At 41.0% G+C, this 16,521-nt stretch overlaps 1 protein-coding gene across 1 annotated transcript in view; it reads right to left on the bottom strand.

The window, feature by feature from the left end:
- Window positions 1–16,521, bottom strand: part of NEK5 (NIMA related kinase 5) — a 97,605-nt gene that overhangs the window by 32,612 nt on the left and 48,472 nt on the right. The window contains exons 17-21 of the mRNA XM_033177640.1: window positions 11,738–11,818; window positions 11,436–11,502; window positions 9,358–9,480; window positions 2,595–2,720; window positions 838–975 (exon numbers count right to left, since the gene is read on the bottom strand). Coding sequence (XP_033033531.1) covers window positions 838–975; window positions 2,595–2,720; window positions 9,358–9,480; window positions 11,436–11,502; window positions 11,738–11,818 — 535 coding nt within the window. The remainder of the gene's footprint in view (window positions 1–837; window positions 976–2,594; window positions 2,721–9,357; window positions 9,481–11,435; window positions 11,503–11,737; window positions 11,819–16,521) is intronic.

The raw sequence follows: 16,521 nt of genomic DNA, 5'->3' as shown, positions 1-16,521 counted from the left end.
TGTAAACCAGTTCAACCATTATGGAAAACAGTATGGCGATTCCTCAAGGATCTAGAACTAGATGTACCATATGACCCAGCCATCCCACTACTGGGTATATACCCAAAGGATTATAAATTACTCTACTACAAAGACACATGCACACGTATGTTTATTGCGGCACTATTCACAATAGCAAAGACTTGGAATCAACCCAAATGTCCATCTGTGACAGACTGGATTAAGAAAATGTGGCACATATACACCATGGAATACTATGCAGCCATCAAAAAGGATGAGTTTGCGTCCTTTGTAGGGACATGGATGCAGCTGGAATCCATCATTCTTAGCAAACTATCACAAGAAGAGAAAACCAAACACCGCATGTTCTCACTCATAGGTGGGAACTGAACAATGAGATCACTTGGACTCGGGAAGGGGAACATCACACACTGGGGCCTATCATGGGGAGGGGGGAGGAGGGAGGGATTGCAATGGGGAGTTATACATGATATAAACGTCATGCACATGTACCCTAGAACTTAAAGTATAATAAAAAAATAAATAAATAAATAAATACAAATAATATAGTATAATTATTTTAAAAAAAAAAAAAACTTTTCACCAGTTGTCAGCTGATTGTATTAAAGAAAATTACACCACTCTCCTAGAAAGCTCATGTCTTTTGTTAGTAGCATTTGGAATAGGATTGGACAAAGCAAATCAGCTTCTGAAAAGGCTAGACACCCTCCCAATTCTCTCTCCCAGCTGAAGGTATTTTTATCCCCTTTCGGCATTTGCAAATCTTGACAAAATTCCTCTGGGGACTGGTTATGTTGTTAAAAATAAACTACATACCAAATTCTCCTTCATCGGCAGAAAATGAGCTACTCATTAGATGTGCTGCTGCCAAAACACTCATTAAAGTTCCTGGAGCTTCATGCCGCCACTGTTTCCTGTTTTCTGGAATGCCTTCAATCACAGTAACTTGGCCATCTGAAGAGGAAAGTGTTATTAAAAATAAAAATGCTTCTTCACTTGCATTTGTATAAGATCACAGAATGTTAAAACCTTGGAGGTAACCTAATCCCACCTCTCATTTTACTAATAAAGAAGCCGAGATATAGAAAAGTTTAGTGACTTCTTGTCACATAGCTGATGGGGGGAAGAGTCATTGCTTTGTAAACTGGCTTTTTCGGTGTGATAAAATTTTTATTCTATTTGCCTATTTTAAATTGATTTATAACTTAGTAAGACAATTGAGGGAAAACTCAATTTATACACATAATTGCTCATTTCAGTGATATACTTACATATTTCAACTTACAGCACATGTACAAATTTTAGCTCCCTTTCAGCCCATGTTATCAAGAACATAGGAAACAAGTAATAAAAATCTTTTTTTTTTTTTTTTTTTTGAGGAGGAGTCTCGCTCTGTCACCCAGGCTGGAGTGCAGTGGCCAGATCTCAGCTCACTGCAAGCTCCGCCTCCCGGGTTTACGCCATTCTCCTGCCTCAGCCTCCCGAGTAGCTGGGACTACAGGCGCCCGCCACCTCGCCCGGCTAGTTTTTTGTATTTTTTAATAGAGACGGGGTTTCACCGTATTAGCCAGGATGGTCTCGATCTCTTGACCTCGTGATCCACCCGTCTCAGCCTCCCAAAGTGCTGGGATTACAGGCTTGAGCCACCGCGCCCGGCCAATAAAAAGCTTTACCACCTGTGAAGATAGCATCCAGAGGTTGGAGGCTGTTATGGCCCCCTTTTTTTTTTTCTTTGGAGACAGAGTCTCACTCTGTCAGCCAGGCTGGAGTGCTGGAGTACAGTAGCACGATCTTGGCTCACAGCAACCTCCGCCTCCCAGGTTCAAGCAATTCTCCTGCCTCAGCCTCCCGAGTAGCTGGGATTACAGGTGTGTGCCATCACACCCGGCTAATTTTTCTATTTTTAGTAGAGATGGGGTTTCACCATGTTGGCTAGGCTGATCTTGAACTCCTGACCTCATGATCTGCCCACCTCAGCCTCCCAAAGTGCTGGGATTGCAGGCGTGAGCCACCACGCCCAGCCTGCTATGATCCTCTTCTAAGGAAAGGCTATGTGAGAGGTTCAAATGTAAATGAAGGAATTTAGGTAGAAAACATCATCATATCCTAAACACTTCTAACATTTAAATAGCACATTGGCTTCAAAGCAATTTATATGTGTCTTTGAACTATTAACTCTCTAAATCTTGTAGAGATAGCTACTCTTTTCATTCTAATTTTACTGGTAGAAAAAAAATGACCCTATGAAATCACAAAAAAAGTTGTTGAGCTGGCCTTGGAAGGTAAATCAAGTCAGCTGCCCTTCCTCATGCATTTTCCCTCACTCCGAGGAAGGTGGCATCCTGGATTTTTCCTCCTTTATATGTGCATGTCTAGAGTGGTCGTCTGTCCAGGATAATTAGCAGGCAAGTCTCTTTAGGAGTAGGGAGATATCAAAACAACATATTTGAAAGTGTCTGATACAAGATCTATAGGGTTGTACTGAGAAGTAGACTATCACATCAGGATGAGCACCGGGCTGTACGGGTCCTTGGTCTTCCCTTCCTGACGACTGACACTAAGCACAGACTCACCCTCAGGCCCCGTGGGGCAGGTGGAGGTGATGTCGGCCACTGCCATCATCTGCAGCAGAGCCTGAGGCGCTCCTCCATCCCACTGCCTCCTGTTTCCCACAGCAGCTACAGTCTGCATGGAAAACCCTGGGTGTAAGAAAACAACTCGTTAATTCAAAAGCAGTCAAAGTGTGACTAATTACCCCAAACAGTTCTTAGGAACTCAGAGGTAGTTTATCAGCAGGTACGTTCAAAACCAGAAAAATGACCACCCTTGTTCTAACAGAAATAAGACTGAAATGACAAAAAGGTGTCAATACTGTTTTACTCTTAGTGTTTGATTGACTAGCCAATATTGCTAAATGCTAAGGAAGTATCAGTGACACAAATGGACAAATTCCTTGAGGCATCTATGAGAACTTTCACTCTAGTCTTTTTCCACAGAAACACAATCTGTTCCATTTTCTTTCTTTTTTTTTTTTTTTTTGAGACAGAGTCTCGCTCTGTTGCCCAGGCTGGAGTGCAATGGCCGGATCTCAGCTCACTGCAAGCTCCGCCTCCCGAGTTTACGCCATTCTCCTGCCTCAGCCTCCTGAGTAGCTGGGACTACAGGCACCCACCACTGCGCCCGGCTAATTTTTTGTATTTTTTTAGTAGAGAGGGGGTTTCACTGTGTTAGCCAGGATGGTCTCGATCTCCTGACCTCGTGATCCGCCCGTCTCGGCCTCCCAAAGTGCTGAGATTATAGGCTTGAGCCACCGTGCCTGGCTCCATTTTCTTAATTTAAAAAATAATTTGTTCTGTCTTTTTCCTTATTACTGTTTTCACTATAGAAAATCTGAAAATAGCTGGGCACGGTGGCTCATGCCTCCAATCCCAGCACTTTGGGAGGCCGAGGCAGGCAGATCACCAGGTCAGGAGATCAAGACCATCCTGGCTAACATGGTGAAACCCCATCTCTGCTAAAAATACAAAAAATTAGCTGGGCATGGTGGCAGGCGCCTGTAGTCCCAGCTAGTCAGGAGGCTAAAGTAGGAGAATGGCATGAACCCTGGAGGCAGAGCTTGCAGTGAGCCAAGATCACGCCACTGCACTCCAGCCTGGGCGACAGAGTGAGACTCCGTCTCAAAAAAATATATAATTAAAAAAAAAAAAGAAAGAAAATCTGAAAATCAGGTAAGTAGAAGAAAAAAAAAAATCACCCATAATCTCACTGTCCAGAGACTATAACAATTTCAATTTTTCTCTTCTGCATATGGTTTTTGCTTTGTTTTGAAACAAAAAATTGGACCACATACTAGATGTCCTCTCAGAGCTTGCTTTTTTCAATCACCTACAGATCATATCCAGGTTATTAAATATTCTTCTATACAGCTATTTTAAAGCAAACATAATATTCTGCTTTATGAATGTAATATAACTAATCATTTCCTGCCAGATTTTTAGGTTACTAGTGATTTTTCACTATTAAAAATAATACCATCATATAATGACCTCATTTGTAACTAAATTTTTGTGGACATTTATGATTATTTAATCATAATGTATAATTCAATAGATACATTATTGAAAATGACAATTCTAGGGATTAGATATTATTTGCTTTACTACATAGCTTTTTGTTGTTCAAGTTGAATTATTACTAATTCTGTGATTTTTTTCTATGTATTTTGAAGTTAGCTCTTCCTTGTTAAAAAAAATTACCTATATTCCTTTATTTCATTTTTGAATGTGTAACTTTTTTACATATAAACTCTTTGATTTTTTAAATTTATTTTGTTGTATCATATTATATAGGGTCTGATTTTACAATCTTCCCCAAACTGTTAACCAATTGGCCCAGCAGCATTTGTTTGAATAATTCTTTCTTTTCACACTGACTTGTGATGTTACTTTTCATTTGTGCTGAATTATGATACATACTAGGATTTGTTTCTAGCTTTCTCTTCTCGCTGTTTTAACTGTTTGGGTGCTACTATCATATTGTTTGAATGACCATAATTTCTGTAATATATTTTGACATTTGGAAAGGTAAGTACCACTTCACTGTTCTTCTTTTTCAAAATTTTTGGCTACTTAAGAAGCTGCAGGATTCTCCAACCTGCTGAGATCTCCCTATACCATTAAAAAAAAAAAAAAAAAAAAATCCTACTGTGGTTTTGACTGAAATAGCCATAAATCCACATATTGAGGGAGGAGAAAGAAAGAACCAGTTAGGCAGGCAATTAGGGCAGGTCCTCAGAATTCTTTCAAACAAAAGAACAGTCTGAAAAATCAAGCTGCAGACACATATAACGGAACTAGCACAGGAAGCTTGCCTAAAACATGCCCACAGCTGCACAGATAAGGGAGCAAGCCCAACACAGAAATGCCTTTGTCCTTTGTGCAATCAGTGGGCCTCCAGCAAACAGTTCCTTCTCCTTTTGTGGCCATGTACATGGTGGCCTCCAATGAGCACATTCCTTTCCTTTTTGGGGCATACTTTGGACTGTGAGCCAAGCCTGTGTGAACCATCACTCTGATACTCAGCTGGTTGTGGGCCAAGGCTCCAATTGGTCTTTACACTATGTCAATTTTTTTTTTTTTTTTTTTTTGAGATGGAGTCTTGCTTGTTCTGTCGCCTGGCTGGAGTGACTGGAGTATGGTTGCACAATCTTGGCTCACTGCAACCTTCACCTCCCAGGTCCAAGTGATTCTTGTGCTGCAGCTTCCCAAGTAGCTGAGATCACAGGTGTGCACCACCACACCTGGCTAATTTCTGTATTTTTAGTAGAGATAGGCTTTTGCCATATTGGCCAGGCTAGTCTTGAATTCCTGGCCTTGAGAGATCTGCCCACCTTGGCCTCCCAAAGTACTGGGATTACAGGCATGAGCTACCATGCCTGGTCAACCATCATGTCATTTTCTGAGTGGTGCCTTTTCCAAAAACAACCCCCAGCCAGTCAGCATACTAGGAGAACGGGGTGGAGCTGCCAGGAACTCACACCTTATGCAAGTGAAACACCCAGCCCTATCAGGTTCCTCATAAAAGCCTTTGTACTCAGCTGTGAAATGGCAACTCTCTTGGGTCCCCTCTCCACAGTGAAGAGCTTTCCTCTTTCGTTTATTAAACTTTTGGTCCAAACTCACCCTTGGTGTCCACGCTCCTTATTCTTCTGGTCATGAGACAAAGAGTTCTGGGTAATACCTCAGACAATGATACTGCAATATTTATTTGGAAAAAATATTTCCAATATATAGCACTGCTATTTCTCTCCATTTATTCAAGTGGTCTGTAAATACCTCAGCAAAGTTTTACAGTTTTCTTTCTATATGCCACACAATTCTCATAAAGTTTATTCCTAAGTGAATGAATACACATACACACTCATATATATTTGCTGTTACTACTATAAATGAGATCTGACAACCAACTGAGGAAAACATTTGCAATACGTATTACAGGCAAAGGTTTGATTTAAATCAGTCTTATAAAGAAAAAAACAAATATGTCATTTTCAGTAGAAAAAAGAATGAAGGGCATGAGTACATAATTCATACATAATTCATAAGAGAAATATGAAGAGTTGGCCGGGCGTGGTGGATCATGCCTGTAATCCCAGCACTTTGGGAGGCAGAGGTGGGTGGATCACCTGAGATCAAGAGTTCGAATACCAGCCTGGCCAACATGGTGAAACTTCGTCTCTACTAAAAATATTTAAAAATTAGCTAGGTGTGGTGGCGTGCACCTAGCTAGGGAGGCTGAGGCAGGAGAATTGCTTGAACCCAGGAGGCGGAGGTTGCAGTGAGCCACGATTGTGCCACTGCACTATAGCCTGGGTGACAGAGGGAGACGCCATCTCAAAAAAAAAAAGAAAAGAAATATGAATGGTCAACAAACGTATGGAAAAATTATTCAGCCTGAATAATTATTACAGGAATATAGATTAAAATGAGAGACAATTTTCAGTATACTAATAATGAAGGACTTTTTTTCCTTTCATCTAAAAAACAGCCAACCTCCTCTGCTTTTCCCAGCAAACTGATGCAAAGATAACAGTTGAATTTACCCCTCACACAGTTGACTGCTTTCCCTGAGGCCATTAACGGCTCCTGAAGGGCCAAATCCTACTCACCTCATCTGGCCTTTCTCCTCCAGTTGATGCTGCCAATTCCTGTGCCTCCTCCATGACCTGTCTCTCCTCCTTTGGCTTTACTCTCTCCTGATTCTCCAAAGTTTGTCTATATAGTGGTAGGGATATGTCCTAAGTCCCATTTCCCTCTCACTCCAGTCCTTCTGCATAGGTATTCTGACCATCACAAAGGTTAAAAACCACAGATATGCTAAGGGCCACCAAGCTATATCTTTATCCCTGATATGCCCCAGGCCTTCAGTCTTATATAGCATCTGCAGTTGATGCTATATAGATCTAAATATCAACATGTTCCAAATTTAGATCACTACCTTTTCTCTCTCGACCCCATTACCCTCCATGTGATATATTTTTGGTTGATGAAAGCTTCATGCATTTGAATTAGCAAACTGGGAATACCCTTGAGCCCCTTCTCTTCCTCAGGTCCCACACTCAGTATCTATTCTTCCTGCACCACTCTGGCTCATGCACTTGGACTCTTCTCCTGCCCTCATTCTTGCCCTCCATGCCATCCTTTGCTCTGCAGCCAGCATGATCCTTCTCAATCACAAATATGATGGCATGCCAAGCCCTGGAGGAGTGCAGACCTCCCTGACTCTCTACCCAGCTCGCATTTCAACAGTGATTAACATTTCAGGCTCAGAATACATGTTCTGTGCCTCTTTTGCTCATAACACTTCTGTGATATTGAGAACAGGGTCCAGATTTCATTCATCTTTGAGCTCCCTACCACCAAGCAGTCTTTGGCACAAGGGAGATGCCTGCTGAATGGAGATTTTTCCAGAAGGAAATAAGGCAGAGAGTATTCCAGGAAGAGGAAACAGCCAAGTCAGGTCTGTAAATGCTATAGGAGAAAATGGGCATTTCAGCTCTAGTAGAAAATGGGCATTCCAGCAGGCTGTATGGATCCCATTTTCCATGGAAGGAATGAGGCAGTGCTGGGATGAGAAAAGTGGGTCACAACAGAATTAGTCCATGTAGTGTAAAATGTGATAATATGTGAAATGGACCTTATTCTACAGGTATTATCCAGAAAAAATCTGAGCAGAGTAATAATATGCCAAGATAACTTTAGCAGCTGATATGGTTTGGCTGTGTCCCCACCCAAATCTCATCTTGAATTCCTGTGTGTTGTCGGGGTGGGTGGGGCCCAGTGGGAGGTGGTTGAATCTTGGGGGCGGGTCTTTCCCATGCTGTTCTTGTGATGGTGAATGAATCTCATGAGATAAGATAGTTTTAAAAAGAGGAGTTCCTCTACACAAGTTATTTCTCTTTGCCTGCTGCCATCCATGTAAGATGTAACTTGCTTTTCCTTGCCTTCCACCATGATTGTGAGGCTTCCCCATCCGTGCAGAACTGTAAGTCCAATTAAACCTCTTTCTTTTGTAAATTGCTCAGTCTCAGGTATGTCTTTATTAGCAGCATGAAAATGGACTAATACAGTAACCATTTAGAGAATGAAGGGGAAATACTAGAGAAAAGGACGTCACATAAGCGAATAAGGCAACACAGTGAGGGGAAGGCAAAGGGAAAATGAAAAGACAGCACTTATATTAGGCACCTAGTATGTGCCAGGTCGTTTATACATCAAAACTCACTTTGGTCCTCACAATAACCCTGTGTGGTTATTCCTACTACTATTACCCCCTGTTTCTAAGATGAAACTGAGATTCAGAGTGTTGGAATAACTTGTGAAAGAAAGGTCACATAACCAGAAAGTGGCAGCAACAGCTGAGATTCAAACTCCCCTCTGTCTCTGAAGCCTACACTACACTACTGAGAGATGACAGAGCTCTAAACTAGTAACAGAGGGAAGGAAGGAAGAGGAAGACTCCAGAGACGTCTCAGAGTAGACACTATGCTGAGGGTGCACCCTGGTGACAGCACTGACTGTGAAGTTCTCATAAGATAAGTAAACAACAACAAGGGAGGGGTCCCAGGTGGGGGTTGGGGTGGGGGAACAACTGTTCTGAGAGATGACTAATCACAGATAAGCTGCTGGCACATCCTGTTCCCAAATACCTCATTCCTTCCACATGTAGCCCCAGCAGCAAAACCTTACCTGCACACCTTACTAGCATGTAGCTCCTCCAATAGGACCCTATAAAACTTCCCTCTAGCCCCTGCCTCTTGGCAGACAGCCCCTTCTCTGCTGTGCTGCCCACTGCACTCTTACAACGTATCTTTGTACCTTAATAAATCTGCCTTTCTTTACCTACAATTGTGTTCATAAATTCTTTTACTGCAACTTGGCCCCAGCCAGTTGCAGCTGTGACACTGACCAAAATAAAGGGTCACTGGAAAGGAAGAGCACAGAAGAGCTTGACTTTACACAGCTGAGTTTCAGATACTGACAACACTTGTCCATGGAGGTTCCCAGAAGATAATGAGAAAGACTGGTAAGTCTGGAGCTCCCAGGAGAAGCTGAAGCTGCAGGAGGGAGTGGGTGTGGAGCAGGAGAGGAGGGCTGGATCTCAGGGAGTGTGGTCACTGCATGGGTGGCAGGAGAATAGGAAGTGTGTTTCTGCCTTGCTTAGAGCAGACAGGGGTCAAGTAACAGTGGAGCCGAGGCAGATGCATGGGGACAGAGTTCAAGATGGGTTGCTAATAAAACAGTTCCTTCTCACTTACAGCTTTCAAGAGACACGTACCTGCTTCTGGGCAGTGAAGTTTCTCAAATGCTTTGTCTGTATAATCTCCATGCTCCTTTACACATTTATATTCCTTAAACTTCAGGCCATCCTCAAAGGTCAAAGTTTCATTTAGTATATCCACTGCCTAAATCAATTCCACAGTGTTTCATGATAAATTAGCCATATTTTGAAAGAAAGAAAAACCATATTTTTGTGTTCCTAGTAAAAATTAGCAAGGTATATGGTAAATATTCAACATATGTTTACTAAACAAATAAATCCATAGAGTTTTAAAACTAGAGCTATGTTAGAATAAGATAAAAACAGAAATGTTTTCATTTCGTCTCCATGTTAACAGTGTCAAGCACTGGTCAGAAGGCAACTTAATTTTATCTAGACTTTCTGACTTCAATATTATTCCACTTCAGTTCCATTCTACAGTGCTCTCAAGCTTTTGTCATTCATGCCCTGTTTTAAGTGTACAACATTCTTAAACCAGCTCCCTAAATCTGCTCCTAGTATTTTGTAGTCAATACCAAAATGACCACTTCAGTTTCAAGCAGATCACAGCAAAGAATAAGAAAGAGTAGCAGTTAAAACTTTTTGGACTCCATTCTTTCATTTCAGCAGGGCAACGTCAGCACCTCACTTCACAGAAGCTCTGTGAGAGTACCACTTCTCAAGTTCCCACCCAGAAGCAGGTCCCCAGATCTGCTCCACTCTGATGTCACAGCTCTGAGGCATTTAGGAACTTATGGTTGAACAGAGGTGAATGCTAACTATCACCACTCTGATGAAGTCTTTGTGTAGTAAATGCTCATAAAAATAAGAAATGCTAACATGAAAATGTTTAAGCTAATAAAAAACATTAAATAGATTGAGCATTAGGTATAATTATTCATACTTATATTGACTTAAAAGGTGAATTCAGAAAAGGTAAAATGGAAAAATAAACTTGACAAGTGGGACCTAATTAAATTGACAAGTGAGACCTAATTAAACTAAAGAGCTTCTGCACAGCAAAAGAAACTATCATCAGAGTGAACAGGCAACCTACAGAATGGGAGAAAATATTTGCAAATTATGCATCCAACAAAGGTCTAATATCCAGACTTTATAAGAAACTTAACTGAACAAGAAAAAACAACCCAAATTTTAAAGTAGACAAAACACAGAAACAGACACTTCTCAAAAGAAGACATACAAGCAGCCAACAACTATGTAAAAAGAATACTCATCATCCCTAATTATCAGAGAAATACAAATCCAAACCACAATGAAATACCATCTCACATGAGTCAGAATGGCTATTACTAAAAAGTCAAAAAACAAATATTGGCGAGGCTGCAGAGAAAAGGGAATGTTTATGTAGTGTTGGTGGAAATGTAATGCAAATTAATTCAACCACTGTAGGAAGCAGTTTGGATATTTCTCAAAGAACTTAAAACAGAACTGTTCAACCCAGCAATCCCATTACTGGGTATATATCCAAAAGAAAACAAATCATTCTACCAAAAAGACACATATACTCACATGTTCATCCCAGCACTATTCACAATAACAAAGTCATGGAATAAACCTACGTGCCCATCAGTGGTGGTCGGGATAAAGAAAATGTGGTACATATACACCATGGAATACTATACTATGCAGCCATAAAAAAGAATGAAATCATGCCCTTTGCAGCAACATGGAAGCAGCTAGAGGCCACTATCCTAAGCAAATTACACAGGGATAGAAAACCAAATTCTGCATGTTCTCACTTATAAGTGGGAGCTAAACATTGGGTACTCATGGACATAAAGATGGCAACAACAGACACTGGGGGCTACGACAGTGGGGGTAAGAAAGGAGGGAAGCAAGGCTTGAAAAACTAACTACTGGGTATTATGCTCAGTACCTGGGTAACGGGATCATTCATATCCCAAACCTCAACATCACACAATATATCCAGGTAACAAATCTGCACATGTACCACCTGAATCTAAGATAAAAGTTGAAAAAAATTATCCCTACAGCCTGTGAAATAATTTCATGAAACATGCTATTAAGTAAGATATATGCATTTTCTCATCCCTACTAATGGAAATTTAGACTTAATGCCAAGAGGATGTTTTCATCAGAAATACATTTGTCTAAATTAATTTCAAACTTTACCCCCTTCTAGGAGAAAGCAAAAAAAAAAATCAGTTTAGCAATTCAATAAAAGCCTTAAAATTACAACTCCCTAGGTCAATTTTGTTTGACATTATAGATTCTTAAAACCATTAGAGTCACATCACAAAATAGAGCAGTTCTATAAAATAGTTGGGGGAAAATCATGTAGGCAACCCAGATCACAAGGTGGTTCCCCAGCCAGCTATTTAATATGGAACCCAAAGACAAAAGTATTTCTTACCTTAGCTTTATATTTCTGTTCTGGATTTTTACTTTCTTTTGTGTTCTGAAGCCTCATTTGTTTCAAGTCTTTTTCAATGTCCTGAAAATTTAGAGAAAAATAGAATTTTATCACTGTATGTTTACATGAGTTGATTTCCGGGTTAAATGTGATTATTGATTTAAGAACAAAAACAAGCTTTTATAATGGAAAGTCAATAATAATTCACTAAAAACTTGGGCACAGTATCCATTCTACATTTAACACTGGCACTTCAGTGGGTGAAATTCTATAATGTGACAATACTTATCACTCCAGTCCACTCCAGTCCAACCCAATTCAATTCAAGAATGTAATTTTGACTACAGGATCTTTCCTTTAAGAGGCTTATGATCTTAATCCGGAAAATAAGCAAAGTGCGCAACTCATGATGGTAGAAAGGAAGGAGAGGGCTCTGAAAGTTGGCAGGCAATTTCAAGGAGGAAGAGAAGAAAACTAAAAGTGGATAACAAGAATTTCAAAGGCACAATTGAGATGTGAACTCCGTATTTGGAGGTTTCTTAGCGTCCTATCTTGGGCCATCTGCTCTTCTCTTCCCTAACACAAGGGGTTTCACTCATTCCTATGGATTTAAACAAACGCCACCGTTAAGCAGTGACTCTTTTTTTTTTTTTTTTTTGAGGCGGAGTCTCGCTCTGTCGCCCGGACTGGAGTGCAGTGGCCGGATCTCAGCTCACTGCAAGCTCCGCCTCCCGGGTTTACGCCATTCTCCTGCCTCAGCCTCCTGAGTAGCTGGGACTACAGGCGCCCGCCACCTCGCCCGGCTAGTTTTTTGCATTTTTAGTAGAGACGGGGTTTCACTGTGTTAGCCAGGATGGTCTCAATCTCCTGACCTCGTGATCCGCCCGTCTCGGCCTCCCAAAGTGCTGGGATTACAGGCTTGAGCCACCGCGCCCGGCCAGCAGTGACTCTTAAATGGGTATCTTCAGGCTTCACTTTTCCTCTCCTCTGAGCTCCAGACTCACATATCCAACTACCTACTTAGCATCATCTTCATCTTAATATTCACTTCACAAATTCACACTGAGCACTCCCTAGGGGCCAGACACCCTCAAAATGGGTTAGCACAGTGGACATGACCAGAAAGGTCCCTGCTGACATGGAGCTTACATTTTACTGCAGTAGGATAGGTAATAAATGAATTAATAAACGACATAATATCAAAAAGTGTTAAGTGCTATTAAGGGAACAAAATAGGATAACAGGATGGAAAATGAGTAGGGAGTGAGAGTAACACAGGCAAAGCTTATCTGACAATTGATTTAAGCCCTGGAATGATATTGGACCTGGGCATATGCTGGTCTAGGGAGAGCATTTTCCATGCAGAGGGAACAGTGGGGTAAAGGCTCCAGAGCAGGTATGTAAACTCTCACAACCTCTCTAACTCAATGTCCAAATGGAACTTGAGTGCCCTCCACCCCTCCCCAGCAGAGGGCACTGAAATCGTATGCTTTCAGCCAAGACAGAGTATCAGAAACCGGATTTAATTCCTCACCTGAAACAACCAAAGAGCCAGATCAAATATATACTTGGTAAATGGTTTTTAATACATTAGACATCCAGCAATGAAAGACAGTAATCCCTGAGAAACAGAAAACCAATGAGACAAGCCCTGCAACTGCCTCAGCCTCCTGTCTTGAGAGTGTTTGCAGGCCATGGTGCGGGGATAGGGAACTGAAGAGGTGCAGGGATGGGGAACTAAAGATGAGTGTGGCCAACTCCCTGAGTTGATAAGACAAGGCTTGGGGGTATTAAGGTGCTACAGTCTGAAAGGCAAAGACCCAAAGAGGAGAGAGCTGCATAAAGAGAACTGAAATACTCATATAATGTTAAGGAGAGTATAACACAGTGCGACCATTCTGGCACACCATTTGGTAGTTCTTTGAAAGTTAAATATACACCTACTATATGATCCATCCATCCCAGTTCAATGTATTTACCCAAAAGAAAGAAAAGAAGCATATGACCACATAAAGATTTGTACATGATAGCCAGGCACGGTGGCTCACGCCTGTAATCCCAGCACTTTGGGAGGCTCAGGTGGGTGGATCACCTCAGGTTGGGAGTTCGAGACCAGCCTGACCAACATGGTGAAACCCCGTCTCTACTAAAAATACAAAATTAGCCGGACGTGGTGGCGCATGCCTGTAGTCTCAGCTACTTGGGAGGTTGAGTCAGAAGAATCACTTGAACCCAGGAGGCGGAGGTTGCAGTGAACTGAGATAGCACCATTGTACTCTAGCCTGGGCAACAAGGGCAAAGCTTGTCTCAAAAAAAAAAAAAGATTTGTATATGAATGTTCCTAGCAGCTTTATTTATAACAGCCAAAAGCTGGAGACAATCCAAATATCCATCTAAAGTGAATGGATCAATACATTTTGATATATTCATACAATAGAATATACTTAGCAATAAAGAATAATGAACTATTAATATGTGCAACATGGATAAATCTCAACATTATTATGTGAATAAAAGTAGCCAGAAAAAAGAGTACATACAGCACGACTCCATTTATGTAATCCAAACAAATCTAGAAAATGCAAACCAACCGACAGCGACAGAAAGCAGATCTGTGGTTGCATGGGGATGAGAGATGGGAGGAGAGGCAGGGAGAATAAGAGAGAGGAGTTTACAAAAGGGCGCAACAAACTTTTGCAGGTGATGGCTACGCTAACTATATTGATTGTGGTGATGGTTTAATGGGTGTGTATGTCAATCATATAAAGCATATACATTAAATATGTGTGATTTATTATGATCAATTATATCGCAATAAAACTGTTTTTTTTAAAAGAGACGGGGGACTCAAGTCCTAATCTGTGGCAGTACATTGGAGTAGTGACCAAGAGACTGCACACCAGCCTGGAGTTCCTGCCTCAAGATCCCAGACCCCATGGCTGCACAGTTATCAGTCTTCACAGGGCCAAGAGGGCCTTTCAGATGACATTACCCTGGAGGGCTTGACAGCAGACTAAGATTGAATGTCCCACCCACTGGTGTAGACTGGGGTTGGAATCTAAGGTCATTGTATTTTAAGGAAAGTAAAGTAATGGGGCACTTATACAATTGAGACAACCAGACTATCCAAGCATATCAGACAACCAACTTCACAAGTATAAGTAAGATACATAAGTCAGAGTCCTGATTTCAGACTTCATACTATTGCAAGGCAGAAAAACACCCTTCCCAAGGTTGCAGGGCAAATAGCTAATAATGCTTCAAACTGACACAGGCTGGTATATGAGGTATTTGGAAATGCTGTGGACATAGAGACGAGGCAGTTATTAATTCTAAGGGAGAAAGAGAAAAAACCTGTGCTAGAAACTTCACCAGGAGGTCTGATACGATGTGTTCTGCAAGAAAAGAAGAGAGGGAAAGGAAATTTTGTAGAGGAATGAGCATTTTACAAAGGCCTGGAGGTTAAAAGGAAGATGTCTTTTTAAATAAGTAGGGCTTTAAAAAGCAATTTGAAAAGTTTAGAGCTTTGGGTATGTTTGGGGGAAGTGTGAGTGATGATGCTGGAACATTCTGTTAGGAACAATTCACAAAGGTCTAGCATGCCATGCTAAGGAAAATGGCAGTCGCCATTGATTGTCGTGTAGAGAAATAATGTGTTCAAATCAGTATTTTGGAAAGATAACTCTACAAGTAGAGACTTTTTTAAAGTGTCTTATTATATAGCTGCATATTTCCTTCAAGAAAGATAATTAAAACCTAAATTCAAAAATTAGACAAAAGTGATGATTATTTCCTTTACAAAAGTTTGCAAAGGGATCTGCTGCTGGATTGCTCTGGAGGACAGCCTTCAGGAAATATCAGATGCCTTTTTTTTGTTTGTTTTAGAGATGGAGTCTCGCTATATTACCCAGGCTGGTCTCAAACTCCTCAGCCTCCCAAATAGCTGGAACTACAGTCTCGTGCCACCACTCCTGTCTTTCAGATGGCTTTTTTGTTTGAAGATATTGATTAGAATGCTGACAGAACTAAGGAATGGACACTTTATTATACATATTTGTAGTAAAAGTTCTGTAACCTTCTTATAAAAAAAAATCTAAAAAGTAGAGAGACAATAATCACCCCTACTCACACCAATCCATATACCATCAATTATCACCATTGGCATTTTGGTGTGTTTTCTTTCAAAGTTATTCCTCTTGCATAAAATATACAAAATTTTATTCACCCAATTCCTGATATAAACTTTTTGAGGGAAGGTACCATCATTTATTTGTGTTCTTCCAGTGGTTTATTTTTAATTACCTGACTTTAAAAAACTTTAAGGCACTGGATTTACTCTAACCAGGTTAAAAACATGTGAGAGAAAAACATGTCTGTAACATCTGAGCCGTGTTTTCATGGAATTTGACTGTGACTCTACTGGCACCTTTGAATGACAAGTTTATAATACCTTGAGGATTTTCCATTTCTAGTTGACTCTGGACCAAACTCCAACAATAAATATAATTTAAAACACAAAGAATTACTCTAATTATAAAGATAATAAAAATTAGGCTGGGCGAGGTGGCTCACACCTGTAATCCCAGCACTTTGGGAGGCCGAGGAGGGTGGATCACCCGAGGTCAAGAGTTCAAGACCAGCCTGGCCAACATGGCAAGACCCTGTCTCTACTAAAATACAAAAAGTAGCTGGGTGTGATGGCAGGAGCCTGTAATCCCAGCTACTTGGGAGGCTGAGGCAGGAGAATCGCTTGAACCCGGGAGGCAGAGGTTGCGGTGAGCCGA

Source organism: Trachypithecus francoisi, unplaced genomic scaffold (assembly GCF_009764315.1).
Source record: "Trachypithecus francoisi isolate TF-2019V2 unplaced genomic scaffold, Tfra_2.0 Lachesis_group18, whole genome shotgun sequence".
NCBI classification, from domain to species: Eukaryota; Metazoa; Chordata; class Mammalia; order Primates; family Cercopithecidae; genus Trachypithecus; species Trachypithecus francoisi.
The sequence above is the reverse complement of the archived record's forward strand: the minus strand, read 5'-3'. Positions and strand labels throughout refer to the sequence as shown.